Raw genomic sequence first — 21,678 nt, 5'->3', positions numbered from 1 at the left:
ATCCGTCTCCCCCTCTCCCGTGCCTGGCTGGGGCAGCACTATGTGAGGAGCCCCCTCGGCTGCACCGTGGGCAGCCCCCGCCTGGTCTCCTCAGGTCTCATGGCGCCGTTCTGCCGGACCCCGGCACTTGTCGGGGCTGCCGAGCCCCGCTGCCGCAGGGTGAGCTGTGCCTAACCTCCCCCGCGCCGCCTCGCTCCCTCAGCGGCGGGGAAAGGGCGCCGGGCTCGGGAGGGGTCGGCGGGACCCGGGAAGGGAGGGAAATGGCGACGGCGGGCACGGGGGAAACGTCATCGCTGCCTGCGGCTCCAGCGGGGACTCGACGTCCTCCTCCGCAAAGGCGTGAAACCGCCCGTGTGCGAGGGATCGGCACCGACCAAGCGACGGGAAACGCGGAGGCGAGGTACCCTGCGGGGGTTTCGCCTCCCAGCGCCGGGCAGGGGGCGGAGGGCGGCGCGTAGGAAGACACCCGGGCGCCGACCCGGGCGCGGGAGGGGCCGCGCAGTCCGGCGGCGGGCGCGCCCCCTGGCGGGCCCTCCGAGGGCGGCGGCGGCGGGGCTAGAGGGCGCCTGCGCGCGGCGGGCACGGGGCGCGTGCGCGCGGCAGGGCACGGCGGGACGCGGCCCGGTCGAGGGGCTGCGGCCGCCCCGGGAGCAGGAGCAGCAGCAGGCGGCGAGGTGAGCGCAAGGCGGGAGAGCGGCGATCCCCCCCTTCCCCCGGACTCCCACCCCTCCCGGGCTCCCCTCCCTTTCCCCCGGGCTTCCCGTGTGCGGCGGCGCGGCCCGTCCCGTCCCGTCCCGCGGCGGGCCCTGAGGGGCCGTGAGGTGAAGCCCTCCCGGCGGCGGGGGAGCGGCCTCCGCGGGCCCCGGGGCACCCTGCGGGTGTTTCTCCTCAGCGTCGCGGCCGGGCGGATGCCGGGGCGGGCGGCGCGCTAGGGAGGAAGATCCTCCGCGTCCGGCCGCCGCCACCCGGGCTGTCAGCGGGGCGGCGGCCCGGGGACGGCGCCGGGCCTAGGAGCTGCGGCGGTCGCCGTCTGCTCCTGGGGGAGGCTGTTGGGGCGCTGCCCGCGGCTTCTCGGCACCTGCCCCGCCGGGGTCGCGGTCGGCTCCGTAGGAGGGAAGGGCGAGCTTGGCAGTAGCCAGGTAATCGACCTCCCGGCCGCGGGGCATGTGGTTTTCCTCGTTCCCGGAGGCTGCGGGAGGTGGGATGCGGGTCCCGGCTTCTGCTCTCGGCGGTGTTTGTGGAGGTGAGTGTGCTCACCAGGGGCTCGGAGGTGCTGGAGGCGCAGCAGGAGGAGAATATTTTGGAATAGGCTTTTGTCTGGTCGTGTTTCGGTCTCGGGGATGTTCAGGAAGCGGGAATGGCCCCGCGGGCAGGTCCGGCTCTTCCCTCCCCCGGGGCGTCCCAAGGTTGGGGCTGGGCTGTTCTAAAGTCAGGCTGATGCTAATCCGCATCAGGAGAACCGTGACAAACTCGAGGCGACCTCTGCTCCCAGCGGATAGAATGAAAGGTTGGCACAGGGTGAGTTCGCCTTTACGAAAGGTCTCTTGTTTCAATGCTGAGGGTGGATTTTACTTTACGGGGATAAGTAAGAGTAGTTGTATCTGATCTGTTCTCTAAAAACTGGCAAATTGTTGTCTGAGGAAGAAGGGAGCAAGGTAGTGACCTAAATTATTCTGCGTATTGAGGGGTTTCAGGAATCGCAGGTATTGTCTCATTTAACAGCTGCTACGGAGCTCTCTTCCATAAGTTTAACTGTTCTCGAGTCCTATAAACTTTCAGTATTTGTAGCATCCTGTATTGAGGCATTCCTAGCTTAACATCAAACCCTGAGAAGCAATACTACCTTTTATTTGTTCTGACCCTCCCTCTTCCTGATTTAATTTGATGACCCTTTGTTTTTTGGGTTTTTTTTTTGAAAGAACCAATGAATAGTTGGCATCTGTTTACTCTATAAACACTTGTGATTAACATGGTATTTATTCTGAGTTATAAAAAAACCCTTTAAATGCTTCTGTTCTCTATGCGTACCCTGTGCTTGCAACATGTGTCCTGCGCTGGAGTGCAGAGCTCCTTGTGCCAGCTTTTTAAAAAGCTTATGTTCTCTTCTGTGTCAAATGTAACACGCATAGCATGAAGGCTCTGTTTGGCCAGTTTGTCAGTGTTCAGCTGCACGTGAGTTTTTCTATAGGGAACTTAAGCTTATGAGACGTATTTGGCATTTTAGCTTACTATTTCCATAAAAAAAAAGAGATGCTTTTAGATATTATTCTTAGAAGGAACTTTACAGAGATCTTGGAAAAACAATGACTATGAGGTTTGCAATTAGCAGGAGGAAACTGAATATGCAGTTTAATTTGCTTACATGATGAGGCTGTGATTCTTTTGGAGTCCAAATGGTTTGGTATCATGTAAAAATCCATACCTTTAAAAGGAGTATTTCTTACCTTTTACTTTACTTTCCTATGCCTGCATGCATAAATCTGATAGGCTGCTGAGAGACTACTCATCGCTGGTAACTTCTGCTCGCTTTTTAGGACTGCAGTACTTAATGCAAGAGAGACTGGCAAATATGGCGATACTGTAGCACACAAGCCATGATACAATCCACACTGAGTGTATGCTTTAACCCTTGTCTTAATCATATCAAAACTATTTAAAGACACTTTTGAAAACTGTTATTGGTTGACCAAGTGTATTTTTTGTTTGGTGGTTTGTTTGTGGGGGTTTTTTTGGGATTTTTTTTTTTTTAACCGCCCCAGTGAAATTTGGGGGTGGAGGACAAGAAGTCAAAGAGAATGAAAAGCGTGTGTGGGCTTTTTTATCAAGGATGAAGCTTAGATTTTCCTGGCATACACATTACCCTTCACATACAACAGTGGCTTTGTTAGAACCTTCCTTAAAAATAAAGAGCGTTTAGAGTGCCAATAAGTGCCAGGTGACAAAAGATGATAGGAAAACAGACTAACAGGTTTTTTTTCCACCTCAAATAGGAATCAGGGATGCTTTAACTGGATTTATCATTCATCCTGCAATGTGCTTAATGCACCTCTTCACAGAACTTCATGTCTGAGGTACTCTCTCTTTTTCTTTCAACCAACAGTAACAAATAAGGCCTTGCCAGAATCTATAAAAGGTGGGAAGGATATATGCTATTCATTTCTTACAAACTGACTGTGATACCTGGGAGCTCCGCAAGTTGCTTGTATCACCCAGGAGGTGCGTAGTGGATCCGGGCACAGAACCTTGGAGTCCCAGCTTTACTTTACTTTACAGTCTTACACCTTTACTGTGCTCACCCTCAGAGCACGTAAGGGTCGCTTGTGTTCAAGTAAGTCATGAAGGGTATTCATCTTGACAAATCCATGTCCGCATGTAGCTGCGGTAGGAAAGTGGAGTTTAATACACAGCAGCTTTTGATTATGGCAGGATATGTGTCCCATTCATATACTGGGGATTCAGCTATCTACTGAAGTCCTCGTTTTTAGTTCCGGTATGACTGTGCATCTGCACCTTGGTGTAATGTTATTTCACAGCTGTGCAGCTGGTTCAAGAGCTTGCTTCTGATGCCCTCTGGAAATATTTATTATCCAATAAACATAATCTTGGATTCATAGAATTTAAGGTCATTTGATATTTGGTTGTTAATATTGTTACTCCTATAAAATTTGGAGTGCGAGTGCCTGTAGTAAGAACGTTGATGCACTGAGATTTATGTGGTCGAAGTGCCCAAATACCTCATGCGGACCACTTTGTTTTCACTGTGGTTCCCTAAGAAATACCGCTTACATGGTAGAGCTTATGTGTGTCTCATCCTTGCAAAAAAATTAATCTTTAAATCGACAGACCATTTCAGCCTGATTTCACAGGGGTAGAGGTTTTGAAAACATTATATGAAAGGGTTTGGGTGGTTTCTTTTGTTTCTTTGAAACAACTTTTTGTGCCAAAAGGGGTAAGGCATTTTTAGCATTCGCACTGAGGGAACAACTGGTGAGAGTTGCACTCTTGTTAGGAATCAGTAATATGCGCATGGGAGCTGAACCTCCAGGCAGAGCTCTGCAGAAATCAAGCTTCCTTGATTCTGCTGTTCACGTGGAGCTCTGGGCTGTGGACTGCACAGTTCCTGCTGCGCTGCTGAAATTTGGCTTACTTGTTATTTCCCGGCCGCTGCCACTCAGGCTGTTGCTGTGTGTTTTGTTTCTCTTGCAGGTAAATGGCAGGACAGAAAGCGGTGTGAAAACTTTGAAAGGCACTGAGAAGTCCAAGTAGGTCATTCATTGCTGAAGGGTATTAGGGATGAGGTCTCCTATTTAACTTTTTTTACCCTTTCTTGGCATGCATTCTAAAAGTCTGGCACTTTTCCATTCATTTGGCGCTTGCCTAAAACAATGGCAAGTAAGCTGAGCTGTTGTGGAATAGTAACACAGTCTTGATTAAATTGCTGAGAGCCCGTTTCTCTTCCCTCTCAGGTCTGGTGGCTAAGCTGCACACATGAAAAATCTTTTTAACTCCTTTGCATGGGCGAGGATGGTAGGATATACTTTGAACTGCCTTATCTACCCAATTCATTGTTGAAAGTTTCCACCTGACTTCATGTATCAGGCGGACGGAGTGAATCATCTCTGATGTAATTTTTGTTACTGAAAGATGAGCAATTAAGTAATTTAGATTTCTTAACTTCTGCTTCTGCTTACTCCTGATAAAGCAGTATCAAACTTCTGAGCCTTCACAGCAGGGAGGGATTGATCAAAGGTGGTGACTGAACAGAATGACATAGCTCAGTACAGGTGATTTTGGCTGAACTCTGAGTGCGTTTTCTGCTCACTTTTGGCCAAAATGGGGCCCTGTCCAAATGGAAAGCAATGTACGGAAGACCTGACACACTCTGTGAAAATGAGGTTACCAGTGAGCAATAAAAAAACTAAAATCGACCTAATGAAGAGGTATCTGGTGTTAACATAGCAAGGGCAGAGACATATCCTGCTAAGAAGTAGTTCTTCTGCCAAGAATTTTTCGAAGTGCAGGAAGTATAAAAAGCATACATCTAGAAAGCCCCAGAAGAATTTAGTTTCACGTTTCCTCTCTGTTTTCTGTCACTGTTTTCTCCCTTCTCTCAGCAGGCAGGGAGCTTTCCTTCAGAAGTATTAAAGGGACTATTTAGAAGTTTTTTTTCTCTGCCACGAAAATTTTTGGTGTAACGTGAAGTTATTCTGTGATTTCACTTATCACAGCTTTGTGGAGAAGGGGAGTGGAATCCCAATAGTGAATTTCCCTAGCAAATGTCCGGCCGGGTTACAGGAGAGCAAGCTGTCCATGTTAATGATACCAGAAAATATGTAATTAGGTCAGAAGGGGAGCAGCTCTCCAGACAATGTCTCGACATGTCAATTGAAATCTTGCACATTCCAAAGGAAGTTCCAGGTGTGCAGGCAGCAAAGGCAGACTTTGCAGCATCTTCTGAGAAGGAAATTAGCCCAAATAGGAATGCCAGTTTTCTAATTCAAAAGCACTGATGGACAAGATAGAAACAACTCTCATCTGCGTATTTTTGCAGAGCACTTCTTTGTGCGGTTGTAGGCTTGGGTGTTCTTTTAATTCTTTGAACATTATTCACACTCTGCTGTAACTGCTACAACTCTTCATGTTCTGGTGATCTTCCACCTTAATTGTAGTGAAAGTCCTTTCTCTGGCAGGACTAAGCAACTCGAATCGCCTTTCACTACTTTGGACTTTCTATTCGCTCCTTTCTCTTGCCGAGTAACCTTTAAACTTGGCTTTGAATCTTGTGCCGAGCTTTCTGTTTCTAAATTCTAAATCTTGTTTTTGATGTGTTGGCGTGTTAATCTGTATTTTTCTTTTTCAGTTCTTGTTACTGTTTGTACGTGGAGTTTTTCCTCTCTAAAGTTATCCCCAAAAATTCTTTTGAAGCTCACCAAAAAAACCCCCAAACAACCCTAAAACAATTTCCTGCTTTTGGTAATGTTTGTTAGTAACTTTGTTTTTGGAGTATGGGGTTTTTTTTCAGCATGTGTTCAAATAGCATGCAGTGCCAAGTTCAAGGGTGCTTGAGAAATAAAAAGAATTTTCCATGCAAATTTGAACCCCAGCTTCTTGCTATCTTATGAGAGGTTTATTGCTAGGCAAATTGTTTACAAGAAAAAAATAAACAGAGACTTTATACATTTTGAACAAAGTGATATGATATGTGGATTTAATAGAAAAGGCCTGATGGAGGTAATGTTTCCTCGGTTGTGGCTTAAATTAAAGAACTTTTGTCTTCCATATGTAGATCTTTAACTAAGCTACACCTGTTCACAACATACAGGTTTCTGGAGTGTAGGAGCTTCTTTCTACTCTTTTTTTTTTTTTTATTAATTTATCTAAATTTTGTGTTTCAGTACTAAATCACTTGTATCCTGGTGTATGTTTGTTTTTCTGTATTGCATGTGCCACATGTGATTCCTTTCAGATAAGACAACCTACTTTAAAGGTGCCCTGCAGGGAAGCATACTTAAAAGCCTACAAGCTCTTTAATTGTATTTGTGTAGTTCATACTTAACCTGATGCTTTGACATGTTTGCATGGAGTTATTTCCTATTGCAAATGTTGCTCTTCTAAAATCCAGGTCTTAGTCGGGTAATGCAAGATACTAATGCTGTGAAAGAGTATTCCTGTTCAGGGTTTTTTGTTACCTTACTACTGTTCTCTGATTGGAAAGCTATAATGACCTCTTAAATAAAGCCCCAAAAAATAATCTTTGGGTAACACTTTCATTGGAAATTTTAAATCGGGCTGAATCAAGCTATTTTAGCTGCTGATGGTGGCTTTATAGTTTACCAATATATTAAACTGCCTCTATTGTCTTATGTTATCGGTGTGATGACCCTCCAGATATCAGTGCTTGGTGTGGGCGGGTAGGGGTGCAATTCTGGGATACCCTGTGTTCCTGTGAAAAGCTCTGGACAGGAATGCATTGAGGTGTGAGCCCTTGGGGAAGCTCGTGATTTGCGTTTTAAAGAGAGATCTGTTTCCAAGTCTTTGCTTTTTGTTTATTTTAGCAACTAGGAACTGGGCATATAAAAGGCCTTGTGTATCGCGTTCTCCACGAGACTTTTGTTGCTGCAGTTGAGTGTTTATTGCATGTATCTAACTGACTTAGTTCTGCCATCTGTGTGATGTCACTTGTTATTGGCTGGTCAAAATAGTGGCCAGTCACATAGATAGTTCAATTGTAAAAAAACTTTTGCTCTGGAATTGTTGGTTATCACTAAGGTTTCTGGCACAGCATCTTCTAGTACTTCAGTGGTTTGAAGAAAATGCAGGAATAAGCTTTAAAACCTGCTCTCTGTTCTGCAGTCCAGTGATACTTTGGCAGATGTGTGTGGTGTTCCTCCCTCTGATTCATTGCCACTATATGCTGCCACTGGTTTGGTTGTACCAACGCGGTTGTGGTATTACTTGGTAAACTGGATGAAGCAACTCCTCGCTGTTTTTCAGTGTGTGGTCCCGGCTGAGGAGGTGGCTTGCTGCCTGGGTGGGAAGGGGCAGCGGGATTTGGCAACGTCTGAAGGCAGCCTTGCTGCTGGAGAGAGCATGGCAGTGTCTCAAAGCAGGTAGTGATCTGCCCTAAAGGGAGAGCAGCAGTAGAGACTAGGATGGTGAGTTACGGTTGCATCTTAAGGTAGAACAGTGTCATGGCATTAAAATATATCTGCTTTTCTGTCACTGTTTGCTTGTAGCACTTAGATCCTTTGTGTTCAGAAAAGTTATGTTGTATTGTAGGCTGCTAGTAAGAGTGTTCAACCTCTGTGAATAATATAATGCTAAAAATGTTTAATTTTTAGTGTTTTAAGAAATTTTATATTAAAAGGGGTTTCAACTTCAGGGTTTGCAAAGTGCAAGAAATGTTTCTAAGCCTCTAATTTGACAGAAATTACCTATATCTTTTCTTTTTCATTCCCCTCCCCACCCCAGCCCTGTTAAATGAAAATCTTGGTGCAACTGTTCTGGAATAATATAGGTAGTCCTGCTGTCAGCTTCTGCTGCTCAGCGCTGTTCTTCATGTTGGTGATTACCTTTACAATGTGCAGTTGCATACACATCTCTACATTTGATGGGAGCCTTGATGACTGATTTTTTTTATTTTTTTTTCAGTATGATGAAACTGACATGTATGCTTTTCTGCCAAAGCTCAAAAGTACCTGCCAGATCTCATGTCAGGTGATTCATGTTGTTTTAGAAATGTAATTCCTGCCATTTTAAAGAAGGGAAAAATTGCTTCTGCATCTTCCTCCTGCTTGTTTTCCTCCATATTTTTCCCCTCCAGTATCCTGCTGGGACATAGCTGGACATATTCTTCCCCTCCAATGTCTTTCTGGAGCTAGGTTTCTGCATTGCTTCCCACCACTGATTGGTTTTCAATAGTGTTTGTGTACATACATTGATATTCCTCTAAGCACTGTATGTTGTAGTTAGTGATCATGGTCGATACCACTCAAGTTGCCTGTTGCAGCTTTGTGCAACAGTTTAAGGTAGTCTACTTCACTTTGGACAGAAGAATAATTTGTGCTTCCAGTGGGAAGAGAGCAGTACGTGGATACAGATAAAGACTTTGTCAAAAAAGGACAAAGCTGAGACTTAAATGGTAATGAGTTGTTGATTTGTTTGGATGGTCTTGAAGAGGAAGTTGGAGGGAGGGGGTTTCATGACTTTAGTAAGTACTTCACTATTGCAAGTTTTCATGTGTTCCCTTTGCTATTTTGATGGTGTTGGAGCTGTGATCTTTCTGGAATATGCAATATAGTTCCTCCCACTATTTGTCTCTTCTGTTTGAATCGGCGTGTTTGCTGCTGGTTGCAAGTATTACTGATAGTACCTCAAAGGCATTTGGGTGAGAAGGCAGATGCAAGTTCCTTCTTGTTCCAGGCTAGCAGTGGAAGCTCCAGCATATAATAAATGTACAACAAATGCTACTTGTAGTTGCTCTGTGCTATTTTCAAAGTTCCTGCCGTTCATGTGATGGTAGTTTAGAATTAGTTGAGTTTTAGGCTATATCCATTTGATTATCAAACCTACTGTTCACCTACCAGGAAAGGGACAGGGGAGCCTTTAAGTGTCAAATACCTCCTCTAACAATTACCCAGTCTGCCTAGGAAGGCTGTTTGGTTGCTGATTTTTTTTTTTACAACACGTATTTTTCTAATTCTCAGCATAAGCTTTCTTTATTGTAGCTGAAGCCTATTAAGTTCTGCTTGTTCTGTCACTGATTAGTGAGAATAATCTGTTCTTGGCTTCTCTAGGAAAATTCTTTATGTATTCTAATCTGGGTACTATCGCTAGTTATATTTCAAAGAATAGCTTTTCTTCTGTGTGCTACTTCCTGAACCTTTTATCTGATGTCCTCTACATAATGCAGTTTCTTAAAGTCTGATTTGATCCTGAGTTGAATGAATTATAATAGTAAATAGTATTATAGCAGTGCAGTGCAGCCCAGCAATGGCCATCTTGGTTTATTACATGGTTTTTAGACCTTCCTTTGTGGTAAACTGTTTAGGCAGTAGACTATGTAGACAAGAGAGGTGAATCTTGGAGGGGGTGTGTGTGTGTACAGAGGTGCGCGTGTGTGAACCTACAAATGACAGAGTATCTTTTACTAGGCCTGAGGTCATGATCCCTTTCCACTTGCAGGTACCTCTAAGGACTTGTCCCTTTGCCTGTGGGAAACTGTCTGGCCGTAAGGCAAGACTGTGGGAATTTAGCTAACTTGTGCTTATGTGGTTGGAATGCAGCCAGTTGTCACTCAACTTATTGCGTCTCCATTTCGCTACTGTCTTTCTAGCCTGTGAGCTCTTCATAATGGCTTCTGAGTGTGTCTAGCTGTGATAAGAAATTGTTAGCAATATTAAAAACACTTGTTAAAGCTTATCTTTAAAATAACTATAATGGAGTGTTCTTTCCCTAACTTTTTTTTCTTGCTTTGTGCAGGACTCTGTTTCTGGATAAAGAATGCAGACTATAAAGTGCGTAGTTGTTGGAGATGGTGCTGTGGGAAAAACTTGTCTTCTCATCAGCTATACCACCAACGCTTTCCCAGAAGAGTACATCCCTACTGTGTTTGACAACTACAGTGCCCAGATGACTGTTGATGGCCGGACAGTTAGCCTGAATCTCTGGGACACTGCAGGCCAGGAGGAGTATGACCGCCTGCGCACGCTCTCGTATCCTCAAACCAACGTATTTGTCATCTGCTTCTCCATTGGTAGCCCCTCTTCCTATGCAAATGTGAGGCACAAATGGCATCCTGAAGTTTCTCACCACTGTCCAAATGTTCCCATTCTTTTAGTGGGCACGAAGAGAGACTTGAGAAATGACCTGGAAACAGTTAAAAAGTTGAAAGAGCAAAGCTTGGCTCCCACTACGCCGCAGCAGGGGACTTCGCTGGCTAAACAAATTGGAGCAGTCAAATATTTGGAGTGCTCGGCATTGAATCAGGAGGGTGTTCGGGACGTATTTGCTGAAGCTGTTCGTGCAGTTCTGTATCCTGTGACAAAGAAGAACACAAGAAAATGTGTCTTATTGTAGTTACCTCGGGTGATGGATGTTTGAAGTTGAATATTGACTAGAATCTTGGAGGGCTTTTTAATGAGTTAAACTGAAGATTTGCATCTTGCACTAACAGCTCTAAGCAGAAATGGTTTATGCAACGAATATTCTTGCAGTCTTATTGCTTCAGGGAAACAGAAACAGAACAGATTTTTTTCCAACTGAGAGGTCAAATATCTACTTTATTTCTAAAGTTCCAGTCTCCAGCTTCTCTGGGGATCACTTGGCTTCTGTCCTAATTTAGTGTAGGGAAATAAAAGAAGGGACTTCTTTGAAGCCAGACTTCTTTACTAGATAGCCAGATTTGCTGAAAAGCACAAATTCTGATAACTTTGCTTTAAGCGTAGCTGCAGCTTTTCCCATCCCTTATTTACTGATTGAATGGTTTTACAAACAGAAGCCTGGCTGTCCAGTTGTTTTAATTTGTCAATTTAAAGCTTGAAAACAATTTGTTTACATGCAAAAATGCCTGAAATATTACTGAGATTCGCCTTACAGTGAACTGTGATCATTTATATGAAGAGTTAGGATAAGGCATGTTTAATGCAATGAGCAAGACCCAGGGAACACCTGCAATGATTTTATTAAAAGCAGGAGCTGATTTCTCCTAATGAAAGGAACTTAGGATAATGACGAATCACTCAAATGAGTGATTTTCTTACTGTTGGAGAGACAGAAGAGTAGTTTAGATGCAAGTTTTCCATAATCTTCTAAACTGAGTTTTTATTTTGCTCTCCAAAGAGACTTTGCACCCCGAGAGTAAAGTTAACAGTTACCTTCTCGGACTGACTGAGGTAGTTGGGATGACACTTCTGAAACCGAGATTTTCAGTGCGATTCCTCTGATGAATCTCAGAGACTTGATAGCAGCCCATTTGCTCTTGAGGAATTCATGGCTTCGCTTCTTAACGTTATTGGGGCCACCACCTGAGATTTTTACGGCAAATTCCTTTGTTGTTTTTCTGGGAGAACACTGACAGAAAATTTGGAGGTTCTAGTTACAGGAACCCTGAACTCTTGTTTCTTCCTGGCAACTCACTGATGGTTTCAGTTAAATGTGTAATGGTTAGCGAGTTGCTGGATAGGTTTACCTGGGCAGTTTTCTCCTCTCTACTAAGTGATCAGTTACTATAAACTTTTAAATGAAGTTCTATTTACGTACTTTTTAACTTTCTTTAGCGGCTCTAGTGAGTGGCAGCAGGCTTTTATTTTCAGGTTGTGCACTGTTCTTTTTGTGTGATTCGGGACCAGCTGAGGAGTGAGCGCATGAAACCTTCCCTAGACGTAACCTTACAGCTTGGTGGTCTGAAAGCAGCATGCTTCAAAGATACTTTGTGTGAAACCAGTGGTGCTGGACTGGGCTTTGTTGTCTGAAGTTGACAGTGCTGTCTTTGTCCCGATGCAGCCTCAACTGGTAATGCAGAACTTACTTTCTTGTGATTCCCACACATGCATAACTGTACTGGTGTCTACCCTGGACAGAAAAGAGAGTAGTTTTAGTAAGATAATAGAAAATACATCAACAGGGTTATTAGGGATATTGTGTTAATTTGACCTTGCTTTAGGTGATATTGTGGGTAGAAACATTCATATTTGTGCCCTAATTCCCCTCTTTGAAGAGGATGTGCCTTCCTTCAGCTGGTGTAACTGATGCTGACACTAACTGCAATTTTTGTATAGCTGAGGTATGCTCATGCTGGTACTGCTTTAGCAAACTGCAACCTGTAGATTATAAACTGCAGTTAGTCCAAATACTGGTATATGTGGCTAGTGAACCAACACCAAGTTCCAAACATTGCCTGATTGCAGACAACGCCAAAACACCCGTATGCGTGATGTTTGCAGAAGCTTAGAGACTCCGCATATTTTTCTTCACCAAGTGCCGTTGCCTGGAGTGTCTTTGCGTCTTTGGCACTCATAGAAGTACTGTTCCAGATGTGGCTCCTGCCTCGGTGCCCTGCGCTGGGAGGGTCTAGGAGTATTTCAGTGAGGTAAACTCTCTACTCGCCATCTTCTGCCTTTACTTTAGCAGTAGGCCTTTAATATGGGCTTGACTTGCAGACAGCTATTAACTCCGTGCCTTGTAATTCAAGATTATTTTCTGTAGGTAAATTTCAGTAACTGAGTAAATAGTTTATCATGTTTAAAATGTATTTATTTAAGCCAGTGCACATGTTTGTTTGTTTTGGGTTTTTTTAATGTTGGTCAGGCACAAATCAACTGTCTAGTTACCCTGGTGCAAGCCCATAATCTTTGCTTCATTCAGAGATGTACTTCAAAAAGTTTGTGATACATTTGAACTGCTCTTAAACAGACTTTTAATTTCAACAACAGGCACCTCTTGTTTTGCTACGTATATTTGCAATTTTGTACTGAAGCTACTACTGTTTTTAAAAGTTTTTACTTTTTTACATACTGAAATCTTTTAGTTCTGCATCTTTTGTGGTTATTCCCAACTGGATTACAGTAATTTTGTGGAGAAGAAATCCTGTGAGCGAGTATTATTGCACACCCCCCACCCATTTCTGTAGGCTAACAGAGCAGCCATCCTGGTCTTAACTGGAAGGGAGTATGGCGAGATAAAATTCAACTACTTAATCAGTTTATTTGAATTTATTACATTATGCTAGAACACTTTTATCCCAATGTAGATTACTTAACAAATGGATTGCACAACAGTACTGAGGAGAACAACATGATAACGATGAAAATGAGCAGAAAGTGGACTTTGAACACTGTCAAAAACTTCTGACTGACTTTGGAGTACCTCGTTAATAGTCATTTAGGTGCCTTCTATTTCTGTTGCTTTCTGCGAGGAGCAAAAGTCCTGCCAGCTGGTTTCCTCTGCTTTTCACAGGAATGAACTTCAGGAGCACATGGATCCGACGAGCTTTTCCCTTCAGTGGGCATTCTCAGTGTGTGATCTTCCCTCCTTCCCCACCCTACAATTCTTGGTGCATTTTATTGTAAGGAAATCCAGTGCTTCAGTCTACAATCCATTCCCTTCCTCCCACACCTTTGCGTGGGCAGGTAACAAATACAGACTTCACACAATCCCAGGGCTGGATTTTGTCTGGTTTTGGGAGACCAGAAAACCCAGGTTAAGCTGTCTGGGTTTCCCGAACTGTTCCAGATCCTTCAGTTTGTTACCGAATAGAAACACAGTGTGTATGTCTTAATTCACAAAAGAGACCTCTATGGAGAGACCGATTTTAATCTTTCAGTTTGTGAATGATTTCTGGAGTACTTCAATGGTGGTTCTTCCCCCCCCCCCCCCCCCAAATATAATTGAAGCCATCTGCAGGGAGCTCAGCAGGAATTCAGGAATTCTGTGTCCAAAGGATGTTACAAGGCGTGCTTAGATGTGGAAGTGCCTTCTCTGGTTCATGGCTGTAGCTCTGTCTATGAAATGTTAAATGTGAGGAGCCTGCCCCGTCTCCCAGCGTGGGGGGAGCTGGGGGTCCCGACTCCCGGCTCTTCAGTGTGGTACTGATACATACACTGGCAACTTGATTTTTATACTATAAAAGAATTTGTATTATGGCTAATGGTTTTAAAGGATTTTTTTTTTTAAATTAAGTGGAATTTAATTGTAATAAACCTTTCCTCATCTCTCTGACTCATAATAACTCACCCCGCTGTTTGTAACGCGCGCGTTCTAACCTTCGTTCTTTCCTGTGGAAAGTCAGACCCCCTTTTTCTGACCTGCAATAAACGAGTTTTCGGTGAAGGCCGGAGCCTCCGCGCTTCCTGGGGAGGGGCGGGAAGGGGGGTGGGGGGACGGAGCCGCGCGGGGGCGCTGTGGGCTGGGCTCCCTCAGCCGGCGGCTGGGCCGCGCTTCCGCTTCCGGGTTGGCTCTTCCGCTTCCGCGCCGCCGCCGCGATGTCGGACTCGGAGAGCGAGGAGGAGGCGGAGGGCGGCCGCGCCGAGCCCTTCTCGCTGGCCGGGTTCCTCTTCGGCAACATCAACGAGGCGGGGCAGTTGGAGGGGGATAGCGTCCTCGACAAGGTAGGGCTGTGTCGGAACGGGGAGGCGCCGCCGCGGCCCGGGGGTCGGCGGGGCAGGCTTCGGGCCGGGGCCCCGCAGGCGGGCTTAGGGCTCGGCCCGGCCGCAGCCTCCCGTCTGGGACGTGGCTCTGGTCTCCCCAGGAATCCAAGAAGCACCTGGCCGGGTTGGGTGTGCTGGGACTGGGCAACCTGATCACCGAGATCACCGCCAGCGAGGAGGAGAGCCCCGAGGCCGACGGGGTCCACCTGGACGAGGAAGGTTAGGCACTGGGGTTCCTGTAGCTCCAGGCCAGAGGGATGTGGGATCAGAGCTCTCCCCGGAGAGGAAGGAACGCACCCACGTCATCAGGGGCTGCAAGGAATATCATGATGTTACCTGGTCGGAGGTCCTCTGGCTTTGCCTTCTCCTTCTTGCCAGAGTGAATCCAATGTTATTTCCCGGTTGCTCTTGTACTTGTTCTCTTCAGTTTTTTGTTAGTTTTCTTTTTTATTTGTTTCTCCTCCCGCATAAATAAGTTTATTCTGTCTTTCCCCTGTGTTAAACAAGCTTGTTTAGCGTACAGTATTATTATGTCCCTTCTGTTTTTTTATTTCTGAGCTTGTGGAACAGTTTCAGTGAGTAAGCGAAAGGTGTTCCTTGTGCTAAAGTTGGTTACTTACCAATTTTTAGGGGAAACCAGGACTCTTGGAGCTTTTGGTTGGAATGAGGGGGGGAATATTCCAATGGGAGATGTTAATTAGATGTTTTGGTTTCTCTAAGGAAAGGAAGCTTAGGAAAGGATTCCTATGATAGTGAAGTCTGAAGTTAGTAATATATATTAGGATAAAGTTTTGTGTGACTAGGTTGCTTTTCTTCGTAGGCTGGGTTAAGAGCACAGAAGATGCTGTTGATTATTCAGATATTAACGAAGTGGCAGAAGATGAGAGCCGCAGGTATAAGCAGGCAATGGGCAGCCTGCAGCCAGCTCGAAGACCAGGTAAATGGGGGTTAGTGTTGGAGCTCTGGCTGTAGAAGGCGTTGTGGGGTAATGGGCCTTGACAGTCTCTTATACGGGTGACGTTGTGTCTTTTCAGTCCTTGTTTCCAGAACCCAATATAAGCTTTTGTGAAACTGTGTTCACTGGATGAAGCCACTGCTTGGTATCTTCCTTTTTTAAGGAATTAGTTCCTCATTGGAGTTAAACTATGCTCAGAAGAGAAACCAGGATCCTCCTTTTGCTCTGGGATCCCCTGCAGAGAATACCCTATATCTGCTCATATTTCTTTAAGCTGTGTTCTTAGGAGAAGAGGGCTAAGCAGGAGGCCAGGTGCTGCTTTGACCTACTCAAAGACAGAGATAAGGCCCTGATCCCTTAGGGAGTCACTTCAACTTTAATATCTCTCTACTGTTTTACCCTTGAATTCTTCTGAAATTACTTTCTGCAGAAGACACTTTGGTTCTTTTGTCAGTCCCAGGGATCTCTGGTCTACAACTATTTTCAAAACCATGCAGCTTTTCCCTTTTGGTAGCTGCTAGTGCAAATGCTAAATTTTTGCATATTCCTTAAAGCTGCCTTACACTTAACGTTTCTGTTGACATATTGTGGTTAGTGGGATGTGAAGGTGACCTGGGCTTTTTAACCACGTTTTTCTTACTTTAGCAGCTTTATTTGCTCTGCAAAGTGTGAATAAGTGATAGCAGAAAATACATACTTCTTTTTTTTTAAGGTACTTCAGTCATTTTTCTGACAGCTTGCCTTTTTCCCTTCTTCCTTAAATTTCAGTCTTGCAAATGAGTTTGCGCAGGAAGCCGAACTTGTAAGACTTTTGCATCTAGTTAAAAAATGGAGAATGGTCTCCTTACTAATGCAAAGACGTGGTCTTCTCATCAGGCTGGGATGGTTATGAGGTAGTATAAATGAGAAGGGTGCCAGGTTCCCTTTTATTGCCTGCTTAACACGTAGTCTTGTCTCCTGATTGGTTAGATGAAGATGAGGATGATTACGATGCCGACTGTGAGGATATTGATTCCAAGTTGATGCCGCCGCCACCACCACCTCCAGTACCCGGAAAGAAAGAAGATGAGAAGGATGCAGCTGCCACCGGTGAGTGAGGACTTTCTTCTTCTCTCTGGCAATATGAATGTCTGAAGGAAGCACGCACTGCTGTGTAGCAGTTCATTCTGCGGCAAGCACCACGCATCGTCAAAATTCAGCCTGCAGACTGCATCTGAAGGTGGGTGATATGCAATGTTATAGGATTGTCTGAAATGTAGGGTGAAATATTATATTTCCAGTGATTGTTAAAATACTGTCATTGACGATGAAACTGCTTTTTTATCTCATCCTCTCAGTTGTGGCTGGGAAATTCACCTGGAACGCTTAGGATAAAATGAAAGGTTAAACCAGAATGGTACTCATAACACCTGCAGAGGCTTAATTTTTGCATAAATTGGTATAAATAGCAGATGTGGCATTATGGGGTTGTACTAGGGGACAGGGAGGAAACCTGTTTGTTTATAAGGTGCTTGTTCTATTGTAGTATCTGAAGATGGAGACGGTATCATTTTGCCCTCCATCATTGCTCCTTCCTCTGCTGCCTCCGACAAGGTGGATTTCAGCAGCAGCTCTGATTCTGAGTCAGAGATGGGACCTCAAGAAGCCAGGCAGGCAGAATCCAAGGAAGGCAAACTCACACTTCCTCTTGCAGGAATCATGCAGCGAGATGCTACCAAACAGTTGCCAAGTGTTACAGAGCTCTTCCCGGAATTTCGACCAGGCAAGGTATCGTAAGAGATATGTGGAAGGGACAGAAACTGTATCATGTAAGCCCTCTAAATATGAATTGTATAGTATTCAGGGTATGTAGTAAGCAATCGCATCGATGTTCTTGCTCACCTCAAGACTTCTTTTAGTTTCTCTGTGCTGCTGTTTCCAGACTGCTTAATGTGTAATGCTTTTCCTGCCATTTGCAGGAGCCTCTTGAAAAGCTTCATATAAATCAGGGTGTGAAATAATGTTTTGCTGTTCTGTGAGACCATAGCACAGGCTTGTCGATTTGATGTTCTGAGGTAGCAGAGAATACTTTTGCCAGATGATTAAATAACATAATGCTATCGGTCTGCTTTCTGGCTTTTCTGGCAAATATGTGCTCCTCCTTTCATCCTGTCCTGAACTTGGCGTGCTCTTCCTGCAACAATTTGTGATCTGTATCCTTCACTTAATCCTCCCTCAAAACTGCTCTGAGCATGCATCAGAAATTAGCTCAATAACAAGTTGGTTGAAAGAAGGATTGTGTTTTGTGCAAAGTGGATTCATTACAATACTTTCCTACATGCTCTGAAATAGCAAATGTAGTCAATGTATTTCAATAATTATTTTGGGAGTTTTAAAGCTGTTTAGAGGGGAGGAAATGTGGGAGGGGAAGGAGAATAAAGATGAGTTTATAGTTGCCAAACAGATGGTTGTAAGCCCGGATAACTTGATCTTATGTGTGCCTCCATCACAGGCTTTATGTAAGGAGCTGAGCAATTTGCATAATTAAATGTCATGCTTAATGATGTGGCTAACCTCTGTCTATTAGAAATCTAGGTGAAGTTTTAGCTCAGAAGTTAGCCTTCTGGATGCTCTTGTGGCTTTTGCACGTTTGGTGTTTCCCGTGTTACTGCATTTTGTATCAGTTGGTGTGCTCATGTCTTTGATGCTCAACATGTATTGTCAGGGACTGGATCTGTGTTGAACGTGCCCGGTGGCTGCAGAAATCAGTGCAAACTGTTAATGCTGAGCACTTTTCAGTAATTAATTCATGAGATCTAGAGCTGGCAAAGCCTGAAGTCCTGTAGATTTGGCTATGAGGACTGTTTGATGTCTGAGAATGGGCCTTTTAACGTAGCACTGTTTTTCTTGATGAAACCACCTAAAATAGCATGCGGAGAAGCAGACTTTGTGTTTCATTAAACTGTTAGCAGCTTGACTATGTCTGAGACCCTTGCCTTGGTGAAAGGTCATTGCAACTGGACAAAGGGTTCAGAAGTAATGTGGGGGAGTTTGGGGAAGATGGAAAACATGTATGTGGGCAGAGATGGACAGAGTGGTCGTATAAACATTACTTCTTTTGGGGATCAGCGTAACAGGTTAACAGGGAACATTAATAGGATGTAATTGTAGAAGAAACAGAAGAGAACGTTTGTCATTGTCATTAGTGCGGGTTTTGGAGGTATGCAGTATGCATATAGGGGAACTACATTATGATGGAAATAAAAATGAGCGTATTATTTCTGGACCGTGGTATTTTATCTGGTTGCTTAAGAAACCTCTGCTTTATATAACTGTCTTCTAGCTTTGTCTCCTTTGCTGATAATTTTATCAACTCTTCTTTGATCTCCATGTGTCTGTCTGAAGGTTATGGACTGTTCAAAATGAAAATAATTATTTCCAGGTGGTGTCTTACAACATGCCCAATATGTAAAGGCAGTCTTTCATCCCTTTGTTGAGTTTCTTTATGTTTGAAATTAAGAATAAATCTTTCTGAAAAGGAAGTATCCTTCAAACAGATGGATCAGAAACTTTTTCCCAAATGTAACCAAGAGATTGTTGATTACATCAGGGTTTGGGATTGTAGTACAGGCCAAGCTTCTGGATTTCAGAGTGCTGTCTTTTATTACTGCTTTTCAAGTGAGGGACAGACAGACAAGCATTCCACAGTATTTTCTTTTCTCTGACCCTGTTGTTTCTTTTTCCTATTCTAGGTGCTGCGTTTCCTGCGTCTCTTTGGCCCTGGAAAGAACGTTCCATCGGTTTGGCGTAGTGCCCGTAGGAAACGCAAGAAGAAACATCGGGAGTTGGCACAAGAAGTGCAGATACAGGAGGGTGAAGTTGTAGTTGAGAGTGGAATGGAAGGAAAATCTCCTTGGGAATATGAGTTTGCTGCTCCTCCCCCTCCTGAGCAGTGCCTTTCAGATGATGAGGTGGGATATCTGAGACTTAGAGAGGGTCGCCAGCTAGCACTGGGGGTAGTAGTGGATTGGACTGCGACTCTTAGAGTAAAGAGCTTTTCCTCCAAAATAAAGCTGGAGGACACGGTTGGCTTGTATTCCAGCTGTGCAGAAGCTCTTCTCCAGATACTAGTCAGTGATTTCAGGTGATTGCTTCTTACTGAAAAGGCTGCATCCATGGTACAGAACCAATAGGACAGCTTATCCTCTTTGTGTCAAGAAGAAATCTGTGTTCTTGGAAGTCTAATTGCAGAACATTCTTAATACAGCTAGTAAGTATGGAAAAGCACTTCTTGGAAATACTTTTCTCCTCCGAGAATAACTGGGAAACTTGGAAGGAAGAAACCTCTTGCTGACACTTAGATAGGCCGTCGGTGTAACCATTCCCTCCTTTGCTGTGCTTCAGATTACCATGATGGCACCTGTGGAATCGAAATTTTCCCAGTCAACTGGTGATATAGACAAAGTGACAGATACAAAGCCTAAAGTGGCAGAATGGCGCTATGGCCCAGCACAGCTCTGGTATGATATGCTGGGGATCCCTGAAGATGGCAGTGGATTTGATTACGGTTTCAAGCTGAAAGAGAAGAAGGAGGAGCAGGAGGTTAAAGGACACACAGATGAGGGGGTGAGAGGGGAACTGTGGGGGAAAGTGTGGAGATGTGTGTGGCACTGGGGATTGTTGCACTATGAGAGCTCAGTGATGGGCCGGTGTGTGGTTGTGCACCACGCAAAATGAGACTTTCAATTTCCTCCTTTAGTTTGAAAGTATAGAAGTTGCTTGAAGTCCTGCATTGACTATTCTTTCCTTCCAGGATGCAGGGTTGATGGATGAGAAGGATGATCTGCTAGCTGATGAGCACTTCCTTATGGTGACACAGCTCCAATGGGAGGATGATGTTATCTGGAATGGAGAAGATGTCAAGCACAAAGGGACTAAGACACAGCGGGCAAGTTTGGCAGGCTGGCTGCCATCCAGCATGACTAGAAATGCCACTGCCTACAATGCCCAACAAGGTAATCAAAGGTCTGATATGAATTGTAGTTGCTGTAGTTGAGCTGACTCATTGCATGCTTTCGTCTCAAGTACAGAACATAATTTTTCCCGTCAGGGGATCTTTTTTGGCAAAATCACAGCTCTGCTCAGAATTCTGACACTTTTATTTTCTTCCCAAAAACAGAGTAGGTCCCTTCTGTTAAAGAAAATACCAACTCTTGCTTTCTTCTCTCCATGTGGAATACCAGATGCATCAATGCATCTACAAAGATGGAGAGGGCTGGAGCACCGCTCCTGTGAAGACAGGCTGAGAGAGCTGGGGGGGTTCAGCCTGTTTTTCAGTTATAGTAGCATTCAGTACCTAAAGGGAGTTACAGGAAAGCTGGGGAGGGACTCTGGAACAGGGAGGGAAGCCATAGGACGAGGGGGAACGGTTTTAAGCTGGAAGAGGGGAGATTTAGATTAGATATCAGGAAGAAATTCTTTGCTGTGAGGGTGGTGAGCCCCTGGTTGCCCAGAGAAGCTGTGGCTGCCCCATCCCTGGAGGTGTTCAAGGCCAGGCTGGATGAGGCTTTGAGCAGCCTGGTCTGGTGGGAGGTGTCCCTGCCCAGCGCAGGGGCTTGGTCCCTTGCAGCTCAAACCATTCTATGATTAGTATCAAGCAGTGCTAGACTTAAGATGTCTGTGGTTTATAGGCCAATGGAATTTTCTTTATATGTTTGTTTTTTTTTTTTAATTGAAAGTATTTTGTAAGTGTCTTCTGAAGTTTCTCCTGAACTAATAATGGTCTTCTGCTTTTTCTAGATAGGAAGTAACAATTCTTAGAAGACTCAGACTTTTCTCTTAGACACAGATGCATTTTGAATTTAAATTGCTTGTGTAGAATGAGAGTTTATCATCTGTTATATGTTATCCTGCTTCTGCAAGGAAAGACTAATGGGAATGTCCGGTCTTTACTGGGTACTATTGGCAATCCTTTATTGCTCAGCTATGAGTACAAGACGCTCTGAGTAGTTGGGTAGATGCGTTGGAGATAGCTTTTTATAACAATTTTGCTTTCAGCACGGTTGTGCCTGAGCTATCCAGACGTGGGCTTGCTGTGTT

General features: G+C 44.6%; 2 protein-coding genes across 13 annotated transcripts in view; both read left to right on the top strand.

Annotated features, from left to right (window-relative positions):
• The first annotated feature begins 7 nt into the window (after window positions 1-7).
• LOC134520612 (rho-related GTP-binding protein RhoG-like) lies at window positions 8-14,328 on the top strand. Of its 8 annotated transcripts, XM_063346241.1 has the most exons (5): window positions 562-674; window positions 2,991-3,071; window positions 4,207-4,262; window positions 8,152-8,217; window positions 9,982-14,328. In XM_063346241.1, exon 5 carries the CDS (start codon window positions 10,003-10,005, stop codon window positions 10,576-10,578), a length of 576 nt encoding a protein of 191 aa, XP_063202311.1. In that variant the 5' UTR covers window positions 562-674; window positions 2,991-3,071; window positions 4,207-4,262; window positions 8,152-8,217; window positions 9,982-10,002; the 3' UTR covers window positions 10,579-14,328. The 8 variants fall into 8 exon arrangements, with proteins under 8 accessions (XP_063202313.1, XP_063202314.1, XP_063202309.1 ...); XM_063346240.1 differs by lacking the exon at window positions 8,152-8,217; XM_063346242.1 differs by lacking the exons at window positions 4,207-4,262; window positions 8,152-8,217.
• A 126-nt stretch (window positions 14,329-14,454) lies between these two features.
• TAF1 (TATA-box binding protein associated factor 1) overlaps window positions 14,455-21,678 on the top strand; it is a 34,408-nt gene continuing 27,184 nt past the window's right edge. For 3 of the 5 annotated variants that reach the window (XM_063345607.1, XM_063345606.1, XM_063345608.1), the window contains exons 1-8: window positions 14,455-14,606; window positions 14,747-14,864; window positions 15,466-15,582; window positions 16,570-16,689; window positions 17,126-17,367; window positions 19,332-19,550; window positions 19,984-20,205; window positions 20,393-20,594. In XM_063345607.1, coding sequence (XP_063201677.1) covers window positions 14,481-14,606; window positions 14,747-14,864; window positions 15,466-15,582; window positions 16,570-16,689; window positions 17,126-17,367; window positions 19,332-19,550; window positions 19,984-20,205; window positions 20,393-20,594 — 1,366 coding nt within the window. In that variant the 5' untranslated portion in view covers window positions 14,455-14,480. The other 2 variants (XM_063345609.1, XM_063345610.1) reach the window with 2 other exon arrangements.

This window comes from Chroicocephalus ridibundus, chromosome 9 (genome assembly GCF_963924245.1).
Source record: "Chroicocephalus ridibundus chromosome 9, bChrRid1.1, whole genome shotgun sequence".
NCBI classification, from domain to species: domain Eukaryota; kingdom Metazoa; phylum Chordata; class Aves; order Charadriiformes; family Laridae; genus Chroicocephalus; species Chroicocephalus ridibundus.
Note: the sequence above shows the minus strand (reverse complement) of the source record. Positions and strands in the feature narration are given on the sequence as shown.

Coding starts and splice junctions, on each gene's coding strand:
- LOC134520612 (XM_063346243.1), top strand. CDS start 10,003: ATGCAGACTATAAAGTGCGTAGTTGTTGGAGATGGTGCTGTGGGAAAA.